General features: G+C 36.3%; 1 protein-coding gene across 5 annotated transcripts in view; it reads left to right on the top strand.

Annotated features, from left to right (window-relative positions):
* Nucleotides 1-2,360: 2,360 nt before the first annotated feature.
* shtn1 (shootin 1) overlaps nucleotides 2,361-19,852 on the top strand; it is a 30,736-nt gene continuing 13,244 nt past the window's right edge. For 3 of the 5 annotated variants that reach the window (XM_067367142.1, XM_067367143.1, XM_067367141.1), the window contains exons 1-5: nucleotides 2,902-3,005; nucleotides 4,606-4,658; nucleotides 5,460-5,520; nucleotides 13,690-13,784; nucleotides 19,444-19,609. In XM_067367142.1, the coding sequence (XP_067223243.1) occupies nucleotides 2,948-3,005; nucleotides 4,606-4,658; nucleotides 5,460-5,520; nucleotides 13,690-13,784; nucleotides 19,444-19,609 (433 nt within the window). In that variant the 5' untranslated portion in view covers nucleotides 2,902-2,947. Of the gene's footprint in view, nucleotides 2,500-2,901; nucleotides 3,006-4,605; nucleotides 4,659-5,459; nucleotides 5,521-5,867; nucleotides 5,977-13,689; nucleotides 13,785-19,443; nucleotides 19,610-19,852 lie in introns of those variants that run through there. The other 2 variants (XM_067367144.1, XM_067367146.1) reach the window with 2 other exon arrangements.

The following is a 19,852-nucleotide window of genomic DNA, read 5'->3' on the forward strand; positions in this document are numbered from 1 at the left end:
TTAATAACATTAATGTTATCTTGGTAGACAGTCCCACTACACACAAAACAACAGTTTTCACATCAATATCATTGTTCTTTTAGTTATTGGGTGCTGCTTTAACTTTAGACAATTCTTTGCCCAAGGGGTTGAAGTAAAAGATGTCATATTTAAGGTCAAATGCTATTATTTTAATGTTTTTTATGTAGAGATCTGATAGTTATTGTATTGTATCGTTTTTTTCAAGCAAATCACTTCTGTCATTAAAGGTGGTCTGATTTCCACCTTTAATTGGGGGGGCAACAGTTTTGCCCCTTAAAAGTGTTGTGTGTTAAATGTTAGTGTAGGCTACTTGTTTGGGAAAGAGTCAGTGAAGAGCAAGCTTGAGATTAAATGTAAGACGTGATGGGTGAAGAAGACAAGAAAAATTAAGGTAAATATAAATTTTGAACTTTGTTTTTTAAAGTTTGTCATTTCCATTTTAGCTATAATTTTGTGATATTGAGCAGAAAGTGAAAATATTATTTAATTATATGTATTAGCATATATACAATTCGGATGGATTTTTGAATACACAATAAGACTGATAACAGCCGGTGCTCCACATGGAGATCGGAGCTCACCATCATCAAATCCATCTGTGATTACATGAAGAAACAGATGAAACTGAGACAAACCAAATCCAGAAGAACTCTGGCCGTGTCTATCTATCTATCTATCTATCTATCTATCTATCTATCTATCTATCTATCTATCTATCTATCTATCTATCTATCTATCTATCTATCTATCTATCTATCTATCTATCTATCTATCTATCTATCTATCTATCTATCTCTATCTATATAACCAATGTGGACTATTTTTTTAAATTAAAGGATTAGTTCACTGTCAAATTAAAATTTCCTGATAATTTACTCACTTTCTTCAGTCGAAAAGAAATTAAGGTTTTTGATGAAAACATTCCAGGATTATTCTCCATATAGTGACTTCAGTGGAGCCCAAACGGTTGAAGGTCAAAATTACAGTTTACAGCGATCCCAGACGAGAAATCAGGGTGTTATATAGAGAAACCATTGCTCATTTTCTACATTTTACTCATTGGCGGCTGGTGCAAAACAATTTTGGGGGGGGTGAATTTTTTTTTTTTTAGAAATGCAAGAATGAATAGTCTAATTGTTAAACTTTTAAACCATTTAACACGTGATATAATAATGTATCATTACTCGTTATCTGAAACATGGAAAATTCAGTATTTAAAGAATGCCATAGGGCTGGGATCTAAAAAAAACCCAAAAATCTGTATTTAATAAAAAAAAAAAAAAAAAAAAATGTTATTTCACATCCTGCCCAATATTGTCCTTGAAACAATGTTCATACTGAATGCTATAAAAACAAACGTGAATGTAACTGTGTAGCATATGCTATATTATGTGCAAAAAAAGGGGTCAAATCACATTAGGCCTAGGCTATATTCGAAAATTGTAACATTACAATATAACAACAAAATGTTTTTTAAAGCAGAAGTTAAATACACTAAACTAAAAATGAAAATAAAAACAAAAGAACAGACTAATTATTAGGCTATTTTGATTACCCTACAACAGTCACTTTACACAGTTACTGCTATCGTACAAATACACTTAGTTGTAGGTTCGAAATTCTACATAATGGCATAATTATGTTTGCCAACAAAAACAAATTTTCAACAACAAATATTTTTAGCAAAATGTATTTTACTCAGAATTATTGCACTTTATTGAACTCTTTATTGCCCTCCCGGAACCCATAAAGATTGCATTGCAGTGCCTGCAGTTCGAAAAAACAGTTTTTTGAATGGAAGTCTATAGGAGCACTAGGGGCACTTCTCGGCCAGACCGAAATTGCCCAAAAAGAGGCGGTGCTCCACAGAGCGTGACTTGACGCTGATTGGACTATAGACTATATCCAGAGGCAGAACAAACAGTCTAGTAGTGACAGCTAGCGTAACTCTGTGGTTGAATGTGATTGAAAAATCAGTCTAAACTAGCTCTAAACTAAAAAACTAGCTTTCTTCTTCTTCTTCTTCTTCTCTATTTGAATTCCAGCAGTGTAGACACTGCTAAGTGTATTACTGCCCCCCACAGGTCAAAGTTTGAACTAAATTGTCATACACAATATCCTAGTTCAAGTATATAACAATTAGTTCAAACTTTAACCTGTGGAGGGCAGTAATACACTTAACATTGTCTACACTGCTGGAATTCTAATAGAGAAGAAGAAGAGAGCTATAGTTCAAGATGAGCATTTATGGTTAAAATGTGTTTGTGTGTGTTATATATATATATATATATATATGGGATTGTATAGAACGTTTTGAAGCTGCAATGAAACTTTGTAATTGAGTAATTTTGACCTTCAACCGTTCGGGCTCCACTGAAGTCCACTATATGGAGAAAAATCCTGGAATGTTTTCATCAAAAACCTTCATTTCTTTTCAACTGAAGAAAGAAAGACATGAACATCTTGGATGACATGGGGGTGAGTAAATTATCAGGCAATTTTAATGAGAAAGTGAACCAATCCTTTAACTTCTGAGAGTTAGAAACGCGATGTTTTTAAGTTTACTAAGGCTATAACGTAGTTGAATGCCACTTTGCTGATACCATGCCTCCAGGGCTCGAAACAAATAGGTGTAGCCTTTGGTGTAGGAAATGCAGTTCAAGACAAGTTGGTAATGGACACTTGTTTTACAGAACAGCAGACACTTGAAATAGCATTAAGGTCCTAATTTTTATGCATGTTATCGGTTTTTACTATATTTGGCACAATTATAGCGTTCGAGTGAAAACTATCGTTAACATGGTACCTTTTTACTTTAACGGAGCGCGCGAGTGATAGTAGGTGTGTCCAGGTAACGTTACCATTTCCTGTATCGTAAGCGCTGTGCTTAATCGAAGTTTTGAATCAGTAACCACAGGAACTCTCAATGGCGTCAACAAGAAAGAAAAAAGAAGTGAAAATGATTTCAGAACTGTCCAACCAAGGTAAGGGTGACGGTGTCAAATGCATGAATTGTACGGGTATCTCAGTGTATAGGAACTATGTTGCTGTAACTGTCTGTAACAGTCTACACACAGGTATTATAATAATAATAGGCCTACGAGATTTTTTTTCTTGTTATAACTCTCATCTCGATATCAACTTGATTGTATCCTTATTCCTAGAAAGAAAAGTCCATAATAGTTCTTGTAGAAGTCTGGAAAACAATCTTGGATATTTACCAACCAACAAATTCTGAAGTGGGACAAAGATTGTATCGCATTCTTTGCCCATGTGGTTTTAATCCCTTCTGCATGCAGAGGAAATACTACAAATCCTTTTAATTCTATAAACTCTTTTGCTTTGAGAGGCTTGTTTGGACATGCACACAAATTTTTGGTGAACATCCTGGCATTTCTTTTGTTTTTCATGTATGCAACAGCAGTCTGTCTTAAAAGACAGGTATCTTTTTTTTGATTACTCATGTCATCCCATTTTTCCCAGCTAGGTGAGCAGTGTAGCTATTTTACTCATTGGATACCCAAATAAAATAAATGAGATAAATGCGAATGGTATATGCTTTATCTTTGATCACAAGTTGTAACCTACTGGGATAATACACAATACCTACTATAGAAATCTACCATTTTAATGTGTTTTAAACAGTTACACTACTTATTCAGAATGGGGCTTTGGTTTCCCAGTTGAAACAAATGTGACCACTGACATGTTAACATATTTTTGATCATGATTTATGACATATTTGATTTATATAGACCCTTTGAATGTTAATATTGTTGTTGTGTCTGTATTATGACATGTTTTATGACGCTTTGATGCAGACATCATCTCTGAATTCTCTAGTCATATGACCATGTAAAACTGCGTGAATTTAAGACAGGCTGCACTTTCATTTCAGCTGTGTAAAATACATAAATTCTTTTTGAACCCACAAATGTTACTGTTATGATTACATGAGTAAATGTTCCTGACTGCTGTATAATTTCCCTCTAGAATTAGGTTAGTAAACAACTCTGAAAGACATTTTCAGGCAAGATTTGCTTTCTGTATACTTTTGCTCAAAGCACCCTGCAGACCTCATAAATGGAGGCAGAGAACATTAGGATTATTCACATTATTCTGCTGTGCTCTGAAACTTTACAAAATTAAACTGAAGAGACTCTGTGCTACAATCTTTTCCATGGTAGTCTGTCTCACTGTGACATTAATAACCCAGACACAGTGTGGTTTGTAAACCCTTTACAGATCATGGCTTCTGTTCTAATATTAGATGCATATTCAGTACAGCTGATGCTGATTCATACTACAGGCGGCATGTAGACAGATATGAGTGGAACTGTCATTGTCTTGACCAGCAAATGTATTTCTCATCCATGAGGAGAATTTCCTCTATCTGTAATTGTATATTTTTGCAACATTAAAAATACTTATGTGTAAATTAGCGCTAGTTTCCATGAGCGATCATCATGCTTGTGGGTTGCTGTAAAAGTTTCCTCTTGAGTTTGATCTCTCTTATGTATTGAATTAACTGCGTAGTTCTTGGAAGTTGTGAGATGTTTAACTGGCGGCCTTGTATTTCTGCAGTACTTCTCCAGTATGAAAGCCTCCAAAGAGAACATGAGAAAATCAAAAAGGAGGTAAGACATTTGTTGTCATGTTGTTCTTTTTTTCAAAAATGTATTTTGTTCTTTGCACTTCTGCTCCATCTGTGTGTGGTCTTAAAAGGATAATTCACCCAAATATAAAAGAAAATATTTTGAAAATCTTTAACTTATCTTTAAATAGTTTTTAGCTTTATAAATATTTATAAATAGTTTATAGTTTTATCTTTATTTTTCAGCGGTTTCTGTCGATACCGTGAATTTTCAGTTCATATAATAATACTGAAAATTTTGATGGTTTCCACAAAAAATATTAAACAGCACAGCTGTGATAATAATATTAAATGTTTCTTGAGAAGCAAATCAGCATATTAGAATGATTTCCAAAGGATCATGTGACACTGAAGACTGGAGTAATGATGCTGAAAATTAAGCTTTGCCAACACAGGAATAAATTACATTTTAAAGATATATAAAAATAAAAATCCATTATTTTAAATTGTAATAATATGTTATGGTATTTATTGTGTTTTTGACCAAATAAGTGCAGCCTTGCGTATAAGAGACTTTTTTCCAAAAAAAAAATTACAGACCTCAAACGTTTGAACAGTTGCATACATTAAGTAGAGTAAATGATGACAGAATTTTCATTTTTGGGTGATCTATACATTTAAAATGATATTTTCATAGCTTTTGATTTTTTTTAATAAATTAAATCAGATGTTCTTTTAAATAAAAAATCTGTTCTATCAGTGCATTATATACTCTGGCCACTGAACCAAATTTATTATATATTTTTTTAATGATATAAACACTTTTTTAATTATTTTGTTTCAGTGTAAAAAAATGCAAGAGGAGAGAGATGAGGCCTTACGGAAGCTGAAAGAATTTGAACAAGGTTGGTTTTAAATATTTTAGATTTATCTCATTAACTTCTCAAATTCATTTAATGTCCATCAAATGACATTCTTCTGTGTAGTATATTAAAACAATAGTATGTTGGAAATCACATTGATTTATAAAGCCTGCTTTGATTTCTGTGGGAAAAACTGGCTGTGTGCTTTGCTCTTTTGGACTTTGATCCCAGAATCTTGCAACAACTAGGACACTCTTCCATATAGACACACCAGTAATTCCGTAATCATCATTTCCCTGTTTTCCAACAAGAAACGTTTTAATGTTATTCAGACTGCTCTAAATCGAAGCAAGTTGTCAAAATAATAGGCATAATCCTACTAAAATCCCTTCGGGCACTGGTAAGGACAGTAAAGGACACTGGCTCACTACACATTGGACATTTATGACTCTGTTTCCGGCGACGTGACAGTGTCCTCATTGTACAACATCACTATTGGTATTTATGAACAAAAGCAGAGCTGATAACTTTCTGTCATTACTTGTAATGTTATTTAAAGTACTTTGTGATAAATACTTTGCTTGTTACATATACTTGCAACATTTCAGTCGTAAATAAATTATAAATGTTAGATAGATTGTTCATTACCTGTCTAGCAATGTATGTTTATGCTGAAATATAATAAAATAATAGTTTGTATTTTAAAAAAACATCACATCATTGTGTGTAGTGAGTTTTCTCACGTGATTAAGTTTCGCGCTTCAGAACTTCCGCTAAGGGAGCATTGTGAGCGCCGATGCTTCCTGGTTTTCACGGTGCATTGTGGGACTTTTTAGAAATGGCCCTTAAAATGGCTGACTCCCTGATCAGTGCCCTGACTACTGAATTAGGGAGCTGATTGACGCACCCCAAGCGTGCCACAAAAGTCCTGAAAAATGAAGCCAAAACATCTCGATCGCCCCCAGGTGGCTGGAAGCAGGTCATAAACCCCGCCTATGTATTCAAATGGGGAAAAATTTTTTGGTTTTAGTTAGTTATTTGATGCTATAAAAACGGGGATGATACGTCATGATTGACAGCTGAAATTGACAGCTTCACTGAGTGAAGTATTCACTGAGGCGCCAACTGACTTTTTTTCTGGATCTTCTCAAGGTGATTGGAGCTTTAACTTTAATTTCTACATTTCCATAACTGTTTATTTCACACGACATAATGAGTTGTTCTGAGTTTTGGCGGGACATTTATATCGTGGCTCTACTTCATGCTCACTACTGCGCAGGCTCAAGTTCACTACTTGCAGACTCGATACTAAAGATGTCAGCACCATATTGGCACACTGACGGCTTCAGTTACTACAATAGAAGAGAGTGAAGGTGCGCCGTCCATCTTTTTTTTTTTTTTTTACAGTCTATGGTCGAGACCAATCGGACACTGGAGCATGCTTGGATTGGATTAATCTCTTAGATTGACAGATCTTGATTTACCGTGCACTAGGGATGCTTCGATTGATTGGCCACAGTTCGGTATCAGCCAATAATCGCATTCTATGACTAGATCGGGAGTCACTAAATTTGGCCGATCTCACGAACCAAACACAATTTGATGAGGTAAATCCATAAAAAGTTGTTGCCGACACACATGTAAACAGTATATAGATGAGACTTTTGCACCACATTCTTCTTTGTTACTTCATGGAACATTAGTAAAATATAGTAAATCTTTATTTAGATCGGTATTGGCCGATTATGGTGACAAGAAATCAGTAGTTTTATCATCAGCAAAAATCCTGATCAGAGCATCCCTAGTTGATATCAATCACACAAACCTGAGTGAGGGGGAATGCGACAGGTTTCAGTCTCAAATGGGTTTTTTCGCGGTCCCTCCCTCGCCAAATCGCCACACTTCACCTCTCTCGCATGTCTGTACAAAAGTCACCTTCTTTTTCTTCTCCAGGGAAACATGGAATTCAAACACGTGAATTAAAAGGCGAAATTTTAAAAAGCACAACAAATGGTCGCTGGTGTTGGGGAGGAGAGAAAAAATCCATTACATTCTCATTTTAATGCACGAAATAGGTCATTATTTGATAGAGAAGAGCGTGTGTTTTTGTGAATAATCTTGGCCTTTGCTCATGTTTCCTCCGCCATAAAAACGTATTGTGTATGACTTCCACTTAAATAGTGGCTGCAGCTTCTAGCAGAGCAGCTGCATATTAGGAGCTATTACGTGATTTCATAGCTCTCGGAAAATTGCTTCTATTCAGCGCAAAGCGACCAAGGGGGAGGCTGGCTAGGTGGGGGGGAGGTGGTGAGCGAGCGAGCGAGCAAGGAAAAAGCCCCCAACACACAATCATGTCTTTTCAATTGGAGATGGCAAGGTTGATGACAACATGACCATTGTGTTCTAATGATAAGACCACAAAGGCATCTGCCCCCTCATCAAGCTCGGTGCTGTAGAAACAGCATCAGAGGCTCTAATTCACTTCTCCAACACGCAGGCCCGATAGCATTATACTCGGCGTCCTCGTGCACGTAATCACTGTCTGTCTCTGAGAAGACGCGTGCACGAGGAACGGCACGAGAAGAAAGAGATTTGAAGATGTAACGTTGATGGGGAGGCCAAAACTTACAATTAAAGCTGCCAAGCCTGACGTGTGAAGTCTCTCCCCCCCCGTCCCCCTCCTGCTCTGCAACTGCCTCACACTTAGCCTGGTTTATGTGTAGAAGCTATTACAATTAACCTGTCACTTAGTGCTAGTACTACCAGTGAGAGAGAAAGATGAAAGATGGGGTGGAGGGAGACCAACTGGCAGCTAAGTACTGTTTAATGAGTGACAGGGAAAGGCTTACAGCGGGAACTTGGATATCGCAGACACGGGCGTTCATCAAGTTTTAATTAGGTGTCATTGGGAGGCAGCCGCTGGCCGTGATGGTGCTAATTCCTGTTTTTGCCTCTCAACCACAATGTGTAATTAGTTAAGAGGCTGTGAGCTGGTCCGTGGCCAGTCTCTGGTGATTACGGACACAAATAAGGTAAGAGCTCCAGGCGTTAAGAGCGTCTGCCTCTTCCGTCTCCCCATCTTCCGCCTCTTTAGAAGTTGATAGATTGCGGCTGCTCGTCAGACTGACTGCGTTTTGAATTTTGAAAGTTTCCTTTCAATCCGTCTTGTTTGGGGATTCTTTCTGTGCACGAGAGACAAATCTTGGTCATTTACAAACATTTTCAAAAGGAGAGAATCTTTAGAGACACTGTGGACCTTTTGAAGGTTCTTGCATTTGCAGATGAAAGCAAAGACATACCACGGGTAACTTGATTAATCCAAACAATATGCTCGGCTAGACAGGTCTGTGTTGATCTCTGTCTCCTGTCCCTATAGGATCAGTATGAAGGGCATCACTGAGCTGACTTGAACAGATCTATACAGCAGACAACTATTGTATGAAGGTCAAGTGAGGTGATTCAACAGAAAAGAGGATCTGAAAGATGTTACTAAATAAGATGTACATGAACATTTTTCAGTATCAAGATATAAATGCTTGGGGCCTGTTTGTGAAATATGCTAATCAAGGCTGATCGAAATAATGTAAAAACAGTTACATTGTGAAATATTATTACAATTTAATATAACTGTTTACTAATTTTATATATTTTAAAAAGTAATTTATTCTTGTGATAGTAAAGCTGACATTTTCAGCATCATTACTCCAGTCTTCAGTGCCAGAAATCATTCAAATATGTTGATTTGCTGCTCAAGAATCATTTCTTATTATCGCTGTTGAAAACAGTAGTACTGCTTAATATTTTTGTGGAAACCATGATACTTTTTTTTTGTTGGTTTAAAGTTACTTTTTTTCTTTGAAGAATAGAAAGTTCAAAAGAACAACATTTATTTGAAATAGAAATATTTTGTTACATTATAAATGTCTTTAGTGTCACTTTTGATCAATTTAATGTATCCTTGCTGAATAAAAAATGTAATGCTTTGAAAGAAGTCTCTTATGCTCACCAAGGCTGCATTTATTTAATCCAAAATACAGTAAAACAGTAATATTGTGAAATGATACCATTCAAACATTTGTGTTAAAAAATAATTTTAAAAATAGAGAGAAATTAATACTTTTATTCATCAAGGATGCATTAAATTGATCAAAAGTGACAGTGAAGTTGTTTATAATGTTAGAAAAGATTTCTTTTTAATAAATGCTTTAATAAATGCTGTTCATATTCATCAAAGAATCCTGAAAAAAGTATCACCATTTCCACAAACATATTAAGCAGATCAGTCGTTTTCAACATTGATATTAATAAGAAATGTTTCTTGACTCAGCTTCAGTTACCTCCTTGTCTGATTTTAGTCTTGTTTAAGCTGTTTAGTTGTGTTATTTTCTGTGTTTCCCTAGTCTTCTGTTTTTGGAACTATAACTTATGTGGATCTAAAGTCCTGCTTTCAGCGAGTGTTCCTACGATACAGCATGACAATTTTATATTGTAATAATATTTCACAATATTACTGTTTTTACTGTGTTTTTGATTAAATAAATGTAGCGTTTATATATATATATATACGTTTATATATTATATATATATATATATATATATATATATATATATAATTATTATAAAATATGTACACACACACACAGTGGGTACGGAAAGTGTTCAGACCCCCTTAAATTTTTCACTCTTTGTTATATTGCAGCTATTTGCTAAAATCATTTAAGTTCATTTTTTTCCTCATTAATGTACACACAGCACCCCACATTGACAGAAAAACACAGAATTGTTGACATTTTTGCAGATTTATTAAAAAAGAAAAATATCACATGGTCCTAAGTATTCAGACCCTTTGCTGTGACACTCCTATATTTAACTCAGGTGCTGTCCATTTCTTCTGATCATCCTTGAGATGGTTCTACACCTTCATTTGAGTCCAGCTGTGTTTGATAATACTGATTGGACTTGATTAGGAAAGCCACACACCTGTCTATATAAGACCTTACAGCTCACAGTGCATGTCAGAGCAAATGAGAATCATGAGGTCAAAGGAACTGCCTGAAGAGCTTAGAGACAGAAATGTGGCAAGGCACAGATCTGGCCAAGGTTACAAAAAAAATTCTGCTGCACTTAAGGTTCCTAAGAGCACAGTGGCCTCCATAATCCTTAAATGGAAGATGTTTGGGGCGACCAGAACCCTTCCTAGAGCTGGCTGTCCGGCCAAACTTAGCTATCGGGGGAGAAGAGCCTTGGTGAGAGAGGTAAAGAAGAACCCAAAGATCACTGTGGCTGAGCTCCAGAGATGCAGTCGGGAGATGGGAGAAAGTTGTAGAAAGTCCACTGTGGACCTTTTGAAGGTTCTTGTATTTGTTATGGGATTGATAGAGTTGTCTATAGTGTCTCTTTGCTTTCATCGACAAACAATAAGAAAGGCCTGTGTTGATCTCTGTACTGATCCCTGTAGGATCAGTATGAAGGGCAGCACTGCCACTGAGCTGACTTGAACAGATCTATACAGCAGACAACAGCTGTTTAAAGGTCAAGGTGGAGAGGTTATATAACAACAAGAAAAAAGAGAGTCTGAAAGATGTTGCTAAATAAGATGGACATGAACATTTTATAGCATCAAGTTATATATTTGGGGTCGGTTTTTGAAAGAAGTCTCTTATGCTCATCAAGGCTTATGCTCAAGTAATAGTGTGAAATATTATTACAATTTAATATAACTGTTTTCTAATTTAATATATTTTAAAATATGATTTATTTCTGTGATGGTAAAGCTGTATTTTCAGCATCATTACTCCAGTCTTCAGAGTCAGAAATCATTCTAATATGCTGATTTGTTGCTCAAGAATCATTTTCTTACTATCACTGTTGAAACCAGTTGTGCTGCTTTAAAATTTTTGTGGAAACCATGATACTTTTTTCGGGATTACTTTTTTCTTTGATTTATAGAAAATTCAAAAGAACAGCATTTATTTGAAATAGAAATCTTTTGTTACTTTATAAATGTCTTTACTGTCACTTTACTGTCATCAATTTAATGCATCCTTGCTGAATAAAAATATATTTTTCTATTTTAATTTAAAAATGTAATTTATTCCTGTTTATTCCAAAACTGAATTTATCAGTTAATTAATTTTATCCTTCAGAAATTTTAATATGATGTTTTACTGCTCAAGAAACATTTCTTATTATTGTCAATGTTTAAAACTATTTTTTCTGCTTAACTTTTTTGTGGAAACCATGATACCATTCGAACATTTGTGGTAAGATTTAAAAAAAGAAAAAGAAAAGAACAGAAGAGAAATTAATACTTTTATTTATCAAGGATGCATTAAATTGATCAAAAGTGACAGTGAAGACATTTATAATGTTACAAAAGATTTCTATTTAATTAATGCTTTAATAATAAATTTAATAAATGAATGCAAATAAATGCTGTTCATATTCATTAAAGCGTACATAACACACACAGTATCCGCCAATCTCATGTTAATCTTGAGTACTTATAGAGTAGTATTGCATCCTTCATATTCTCCGAAAAGTCTTTAGTTTTATATTTCTAAAAGATAGATACGGTGCACTGACTCTTTCTGAAAAAAAGCTGAGCTTCTGTAGGTGTGCCGTAGGCAGAGCTAAAGAGTCACGAGCGCACGCAGCTTTTGCGTAGCGATCATCTGCAAGCTGTGACATTATTATGATTAAAAAGGGAACAAAAACGTTTGTGTTGTTTACATTATATGGACTTGCGTGCCGATTGCCAACAAAACAGACATTTGATGCAGTTTTACTCACTGCCTGGGGTCAGCCTGTAAGTGCTCAGACCATACGCCGCAAACTGCATCAAATTGGTCGGCATGGCTGTCGTCACAGAAGGAAGCCTCTTCTAAAGATGATGCACAAGAAAGCCCGCAAACAGTTTTCTGAAGACAAGCAGACTAAGGACATGGATTACTGGAACCATGTTCTGTGGTCTGATGAGACCAAGATAAACTTATTTGTTTTGGATGGTGTCAAGCGTATGTGGCGACAACCAGGTGAGGAGTACAGTACTTGCCTACAGTCAAGCATGGTGGTGGGAGTGTCATGGTCTGGGGCTGCATGAGTGCTGCCAGCACTGGGGAGCTACAGTTCATTGAGGGAACCATGAATGAGAAGAGCATGATCCCCTCCCTTCAGAGACTGGGCCACAGGGCAGTATTCCAACATGATAACGACCCCAAACACACCTCCAACATGACTACTGCCTTGTTAAAGAAGCTGAAGGTAAAGGCGATGGGCTGGCCAATCATGTCTCCAGACCTAAACCCTATTGAGCATCTGTGGGGCATCCTCAAACAGAAGGTGGAAGAGCGCAAGGTCTCTAACATCCACCAGCTCTGTGATGTCATCATGGAGGAGTGGAAGAGGACTCCAGTGGCAACCTGTGAAGCTCTGGTGAACTCTATGCCCAAGAGGGTTAAGGCAGTGCTGGAAAATAATGGTGGCCACACAAAATATTGACACATTTGGCCCAATTTGGACATTTTCACTTAGGGTGTACTCACTTTTGTGGCCAGCGGTTTAGACATTAATGGCTGTGTGTTGAGTTATTTTGAGGGGACAGCAAATTTACACTGTTATACAAGCTGTACATTCACTGCTTTACATTGTAGCAAAGTGTCATTTCTTCAGTGTTGTCACATGAAAAGATATAATAAAATATTTACAAAAATGTGAGGGGTATACTCCCTTTTGTGAGATACTATATATAAAAACCATATAGTCACTGTTGCAAAATGTTAAAATATGCAGCAGATGATGGAAATAGTCCTATAGAATGACAGACAGGTGGATACAAAACCCATGTCCATTTTATTAGATCATAGAAAATGCATGTACAATAATTATATGAGAATGTTGAAAAGATGTTTTAGATGAAGTATTGCACGTAACACTACAGAAGACTGCTGTGAGTGCTGTTCAAACAGTTTTCAACGTTTCAAACAGTTCAAATCCTTGTTGAGATTGTTTTAGCATGTGTTGTTTTCACCAAATGTCCCAAGTCAACTTGTGTGAAAGGAGTCTGGAGACCATGATAAAGGGCTGTTCTAAGTTTCAGAGCAGAGTAATTGTTGTGACCTTGTCTATGAATGCAGTGACAATGTAGTGACAGCTTTAGTGTATTTGCATTGAGGAAACCATCAAAATAATTGACATTTTTCTTGTCTTCAGTGTCACACAGGGTGATAGAGGAGGTGAACAACATTCAGGAGAATCTAGAGATCGAGAAGACATGCAGAGAGAGTGTAGAGGCCTTGGCTTCAAAGGTGAGGTTTTGCAATAAAGTTATGATTGTCTGTTCTGTTTTATTCTTTTATATTGCATTTGATTCTCCTCCTTTCTGATTTATTTGATTCTGTTCGGGTTCATTTCATTCTTTTCTGGTTAGCTTGATTCAGTTCTGTGTTTTAGCTTGATTGTCCTGTTCTGTTCTGTTCTGCTCTTCTCTGTTCTGTTCTGATTCATTTGATTCTGTTCTTTGTTGTTTGACTTGATTCGGTTTCATTTGTTTTCCTGTGTTTTGTTTCATATAATATGTAATTCTCTTTTGTTCGGTTTCTTTTGATTCCATCTGTTCTGTTTCATGTGATTCTCATTTGTTCCATTTCTGTTGATTCTGTCTGTACGGTTTCATTTTACTCTCCTTTGTTCTGTTCTGATTCATTTGATTCTTTTTGTTCTGTTTCATTTGATTCTGTTGTGTTCTGTTGCATTTGATTCAGTTCTGTGTCATTTGATTCTGTTGTGTTCTGTTGCATTTGATTCAGTTCTGTGTCATTTGATTCTGTTGTGTTCTGTTGCATTTGATTCAGTTCTGTTTCATTTGATTATGTTGTTTTTGTTTCATGTGATTCTCTTTTGTTCTGTTCTGCTTTATTTGATTCTGTTCTGTTCTTATTTATGATTGTTTTTTATTGTTTCATTTAATTCACTTGTTTTGTTTCATGTTATTCTCTTTTGTTTTTTATTCAATTCTGCTCTGTTTGATTTGATCTTGTTCTGTTCATTTGATTATCTTCTGTTTTAATTTGATTGTTTTTTGTTTGATTTGATTTTCTTCTGTTACATTTGATTCTCTTTTGTACTTGTGTTCTTTTTCAATTGATTCTGTTGTGTTCTTGTGAATTTGATTCAGTTCTGTGTCATTTGATTGTTGTTTTGTTTCATTTGATTCTCCTCTGTTCTGTTCTACTTTATTCTCTTCTGTTCTCATTCATTTTATTATATCTTTCCTTTTTTGTTTGTTTTTTTATTTGATTTGATTCTATTTCAATTCTCTTGTGTTCTGTTTCATGATATTCTCTTTTTGTTTTTGACGGTATTCCATTCTCTTCTGTTCATTTGATTATTTTTCTGTTTTATTTATTTGATTCTATTTTTTTATTTGTTTGTGTTCTGTATCATTCGACTCTCCTCTTTTCTGTTTCATTTGATTCTGTTGTGTTCTGTTTAATTTTTTAATATTCTGTTCTGTCATTTGTTTATTTTCTGTTCGTTTTCATTTAATTTTCTTTGGTTTTGCTCAATGTTCTGATTCATTTAAGTCTGTTTTATTCTTATTCATTTGATTCTGATGTTTTTGTTGCATTTAATTAATTTGTGTTCTGTTACATGTGATATTCTTTTGGTTCCATATTGTTCTGTTTCATTTGTTTGTCTTCTGTTCTGCTCTCCTCTGTTCCGTTCTGATTCATTTGAGTCATCGCTCTACTCTTCTCAGAAACGGTACTTCTTGAATCATACTCTCATGTTTTCGCTTATGCTTTCATGGTAAATAGGTAGGGATCCATTATGTCTCCATCCATCCAACCTTCCATTTATTTCCTCCTCCATCCTGAGCAAAATACATACAATTGTACTCCACATGGGCAGTCACTCCATTCAGTTCACTCTGGAGTCAATTTTAATCTCCCTCCGGTATACCTGCATCTTGGTGTTGACTGCCTGTCCACCTCATTGGACCCACTCATTACAGAAGTATTCAATTTGCCATCAGTCCCTGCTCCGCACATTGTTTAGTCGGGTTTCGGTTCCGCCGCTCAGGCTCAGTTGGGTCTGAAAAGTGAAGTGGCATCTACGCTGAGCGCTCAGCAGGTAAATGGATCTCTAAAAGCCCAGATGTGAGGCAAATTAGCGGGAACGATTACCGGCTCATTGCTGTCTCTGATGGATGAATCAACTTTCTTCTGCTGTCTGTCGGTGATGAGCGCTGATCACCACACACAGAGAGAGAAATGAGAGAACAGTAGCAGTGAAAGGAATAGACACAGATAAAGAGATAAAGACCAGGAGAAAATAGTCTTTAGATTGAAAAAGGACACTGTTGTCCTGCGTTTTAGAAGCAGGCTAGCTGTCGTGTGACATCTTTCTTTGTCCAAGGAAAGATGTTTCTCTGTGCAAAGGAAAACGGACTTCCATTTTTGTATGACAAAATAGACTGAGATGACAAAACCCTGTGGACTCTTGGTTATTTAGAATGGTCGACAAAGATTTTGTTCCTGCCATTTCTTAAAAATCACTTCCTAATGTAGTTCTATGGTATTCTTTTGAGCTATACATTTTTTTTCCTTGAAGTACTGTATGTGAAGCCATCACAGATGTTTCTGAAAGCTGTGGTTGAGGAAGACCACAGAGCATTTCATTTGTGAGGAGGAAATAGACCTGCAGCTGGGCCGTTTTGTGCCCCAGCATTATGTGTTGGATAAAAGCTTGATTTAACCAATCAGTGGTTTCCTGACATCCTTAAATGCACAGCCCAGCTTGTTCTGTGCTTGCCGGTGGCCACTGTGCATGAAAACCGGTACAGATGCCCTTTGTCCTGGCTGCACTGTGAACGCTCCCCCCCCCCCCCCCACACACACACACACCGAGCCCCTCACGTCTGTGGAACTAACAGCAAGGTTTTGACCTCCACAGGTTTGCTCATCTTCCATCTGTCAGGACACATGTCTGATTGAGGATGCAGTTGTTTTTGTCACTAGTTGCTCTTTCAGCACATAGACAAATTATCTCAAGTGTTTATTTATTGTTTGATCAAAAATAATATTGAAAAAAAAAACTGTAATATTGTGAAATATTACTACAATTCAAAATAAATGCTTAATAATATTTTAATTAATATATTATTTATATTTTAATATATTAACTTATAGCGTTTAAAATGTTAGTTTTTAGTGTTTGATTTTTAATATATATACATAAAATTGAATAAAATTGTAATACTCGACATTTATCTATTTTCTGCCATAACATGATAATAATAATCGCCTTGTCAGTATTGGCCAGAATTGTAATATTGGTGCTTTCCTACACTGTAAAAAAAATATTTTCATGATTTATGACAACATTTTCTTTTGTCAAATCGACTTCAATAATTAATGTGGTGCAGATAACATAATATTTTGAGTTTCTGATGATTAAACTAATCGCCTTCATTGTATTAACTCAAAATTTTAAGGCAACCAGGTAATTTACTTTAAAGGGATAGTTCACCCAAAAATGAAAATTCTGTCATTTATTACTCACCCTCATCCCGTTCCACACCGTAAGACCTTTGTTAATCTTCAGAACACAAATTAAGATATTTTAGTTGAAATCCGATGGCTCCTTGAGGCCTCCATAGGGAGCAATGACATTTCCTCTCTCAAGATCCATAAAGGTACTAAAAACATATTTAAATCAGTTCATGTGAGTACAGTGGTTCAATATTAATATTATAAAGCGACAAGAATATTTTTGGAGTGCCAAAAAAACAAAATAACGACTTATTTAGTGATGGCCGAATTCAAAACACTGCTTTATGAAGCATCGGAGCACAAATGAATCAGTGTGTCGAATTATGATTCAGATCGCGTGTCAAACTGAAATCACGTGACTTTGGCGCTCCGAAGAGCAGATTCGACACACTGATTCATTTGTGCTCCAAATCTTCCTGAAGCAATGTTTTGAAATCGTCCATCACTAAATAAGTCGTTATTTTGTTTTTTTTGGCGCTCCAAAAATATTCTCGTACTCGTAAAAATATCCACTGTACTCACATGAACCGATTTAAATATGTTTTTAATACCTTTATCGATCTTGAGAGAGGAAGTGTCCATTGCTCCCTATGGATTTCAACTAAAATACCTTAATTTGTGTTCTGAAGATTAATGAAGGTCTTACGGGTGTGGAGCGGCATTAGGGTAAGTAATAAATTACATTATTTTCATTTTTGGGTGAACTAACCCTTCAAGTTAAACCAACAGTGCTTTTTCACAGTGTAGGTTTATTTTGCCACAATGACCAGCTTGACTGTACATTATCCTTCTTATCCAGTAAATAAATAGCTGGACATGAAATATTGATATTGACTTGTTGCTTGTTGTATTTATGTGAAGTAATCTTGCGAATATCTATAAAACAAGTGTGAAAGACTTTGACCTGATTTGCATCTCAGACTGCATGGTGCAAAAAAGAAATCTCACCTCTTCCTGAAAATGTGAAGGATACGTTGTGAAAATTACAGCATTGGCTCATCCCAAATTTACATTTAAATGAGTCCAAAAATTTTGGTAGGTGTGATTGGAGGATAGCGAGTGGAATTGTCTCAAAAAGTCTCTACATTTCAGCTGTATGATTTATTGTGTATGATGGCTGTAATTTTGCCTGCCAAGAGACCCCGAGGCTGGCAGACACCTCATTCCCCCCCCCCACACACACATACACATACACACACACACAAAAAGAAGAAAATCATAATCAATTTCTTAAACTCTGGAACATTTTGAATTAAAAAGCAGTAATGGATGAGGGTTCGCGGGTGGTGGCAGGCAAATCAAAGTGCAATCCAAACACATGACATTTTGTTTTGATGTGTGATCAGAGGAGATGAGGGGCCTGGCCACCTCGGGACGCACGTCTGATTTCTGCCACTGTGTAATTTTGCCGCTGCGCTCTCATCAATGCTGGATGATTATCACAGAGCGAGCGTGTATGCGTGTGTTTCTGTGTGTTTATCCCCATATTATGTGTTGTTGATTGCGTTTTTAAAAGATGCATTCAGCAGGAAGGACGCCATCAGGAAATGGATTCACGTGGTGTGTGTCCTCACTTGGATGTCATTAATAAAGGCTTGTTAAAGTGGGGGCATTTTATCCCTGCCTCCTGCTCTTTTTCTCTCTTTGACTGGAATGTCACCCGGGACTAATTTACATACCTCCACCCCCATTGGCTCTCTGAGTTTCCATTAAGTGGCCTTCCTAATTGAAGTGTGAATCGCCAGTCTTAAATTACTTTAATTGGATGTTCAAAAAGGTAAAATTTCTCGAATGCAGGTATGTACATGTTGCGAGGGTGGGGGTTCGTGGCCGTGCCTGATAGAATGCTGTAATTATTTATGAAAACAGGAGTGTCTGCTGCTGCTGCCCCTGCATACATGTAATGAAATGTCTATTATTTTGCCCTTGATTATTGCTCTTTTCCAGAGTGTTCGTGCTGTGCGTGTTTGGCTGTGTGATTGAGGGGAATTGCATGGGCGCCCACTGGGGTTCCAGTGGGCTGGTCTGTCTACATGCTGCTGATTTGATTTCTCATATCTTTTCACTCTGAGGCAAATGCAGAAAATCACCGGATTGGGTTTTATATCATTTGTGGTGTTACTGGTGTCATTTTGATCTCTGATTATTCCTATAAATGTGATGACATTACCCTCACTAGATTAACTTGTGTTGTGCTGGTTTTGCACATTTTTTTTTTTGCACTGTCAAAAGACACTGTCTTTTCCGAGACTAAGCAATTTAGCATTTCAGTAGTGTAGCTCAATTGGTACAGCTTGATACTGGCAAAACCAAGGTCATGGGTTCAGATGTATACCTTGAATGCGCTCTAGTTCGCTTTGGATAAATGATTCTGCCAAATACACTACATAAATGTACATCTTTCTCTCAGTTGAACAGACAGAACCGTTCTCTGAAGAGGAAGAGTATGCTGTTTATGTCCCGTCTTGGTGCTGATGTCATCGCCGACATCAATCTTGACGATGAAGATGAAGAAGATCAACAGGAGGAGTCGTCAGGTGTCTGTTGCTCCTCTCACTGTCAGATTGTCATCACAGGTGGGTCAATGCACTGTCCCACAATGTATTTCTTAATCAAATTTTTTTTTTGTATCTAAATATTAAAGGTGAAGTGTATAATTTCTACACCACTTGCAGCTCAACTGGGTCTAACAACACATGGCACCTCATGAAATTAAGGCAGGACACCCTGTTAAGTCAAATAATGGATGACATGTGTGAAATATACAGCTATGGAAAAAATTAAGAGACCACTTAACATTGATTTCTTAACTTGGAGTG

Source organism: Chanodichthys erythropterus, chromosome 18 (assembly GCF_024489055.1).
Source record: "Chanodichthys erythropterus isolate Z2021 chromosome 18, ASM2448905v1, whole genome shotgun sequence".
Classification (NCBI taxonomy): domain Eukaryota; kingdom Metazoa; phylum Chordata; class Actinopteri; order Cypriniformes; family Xenocyprididae; genus Chanodichthys; species Chanodichthys erythropterus.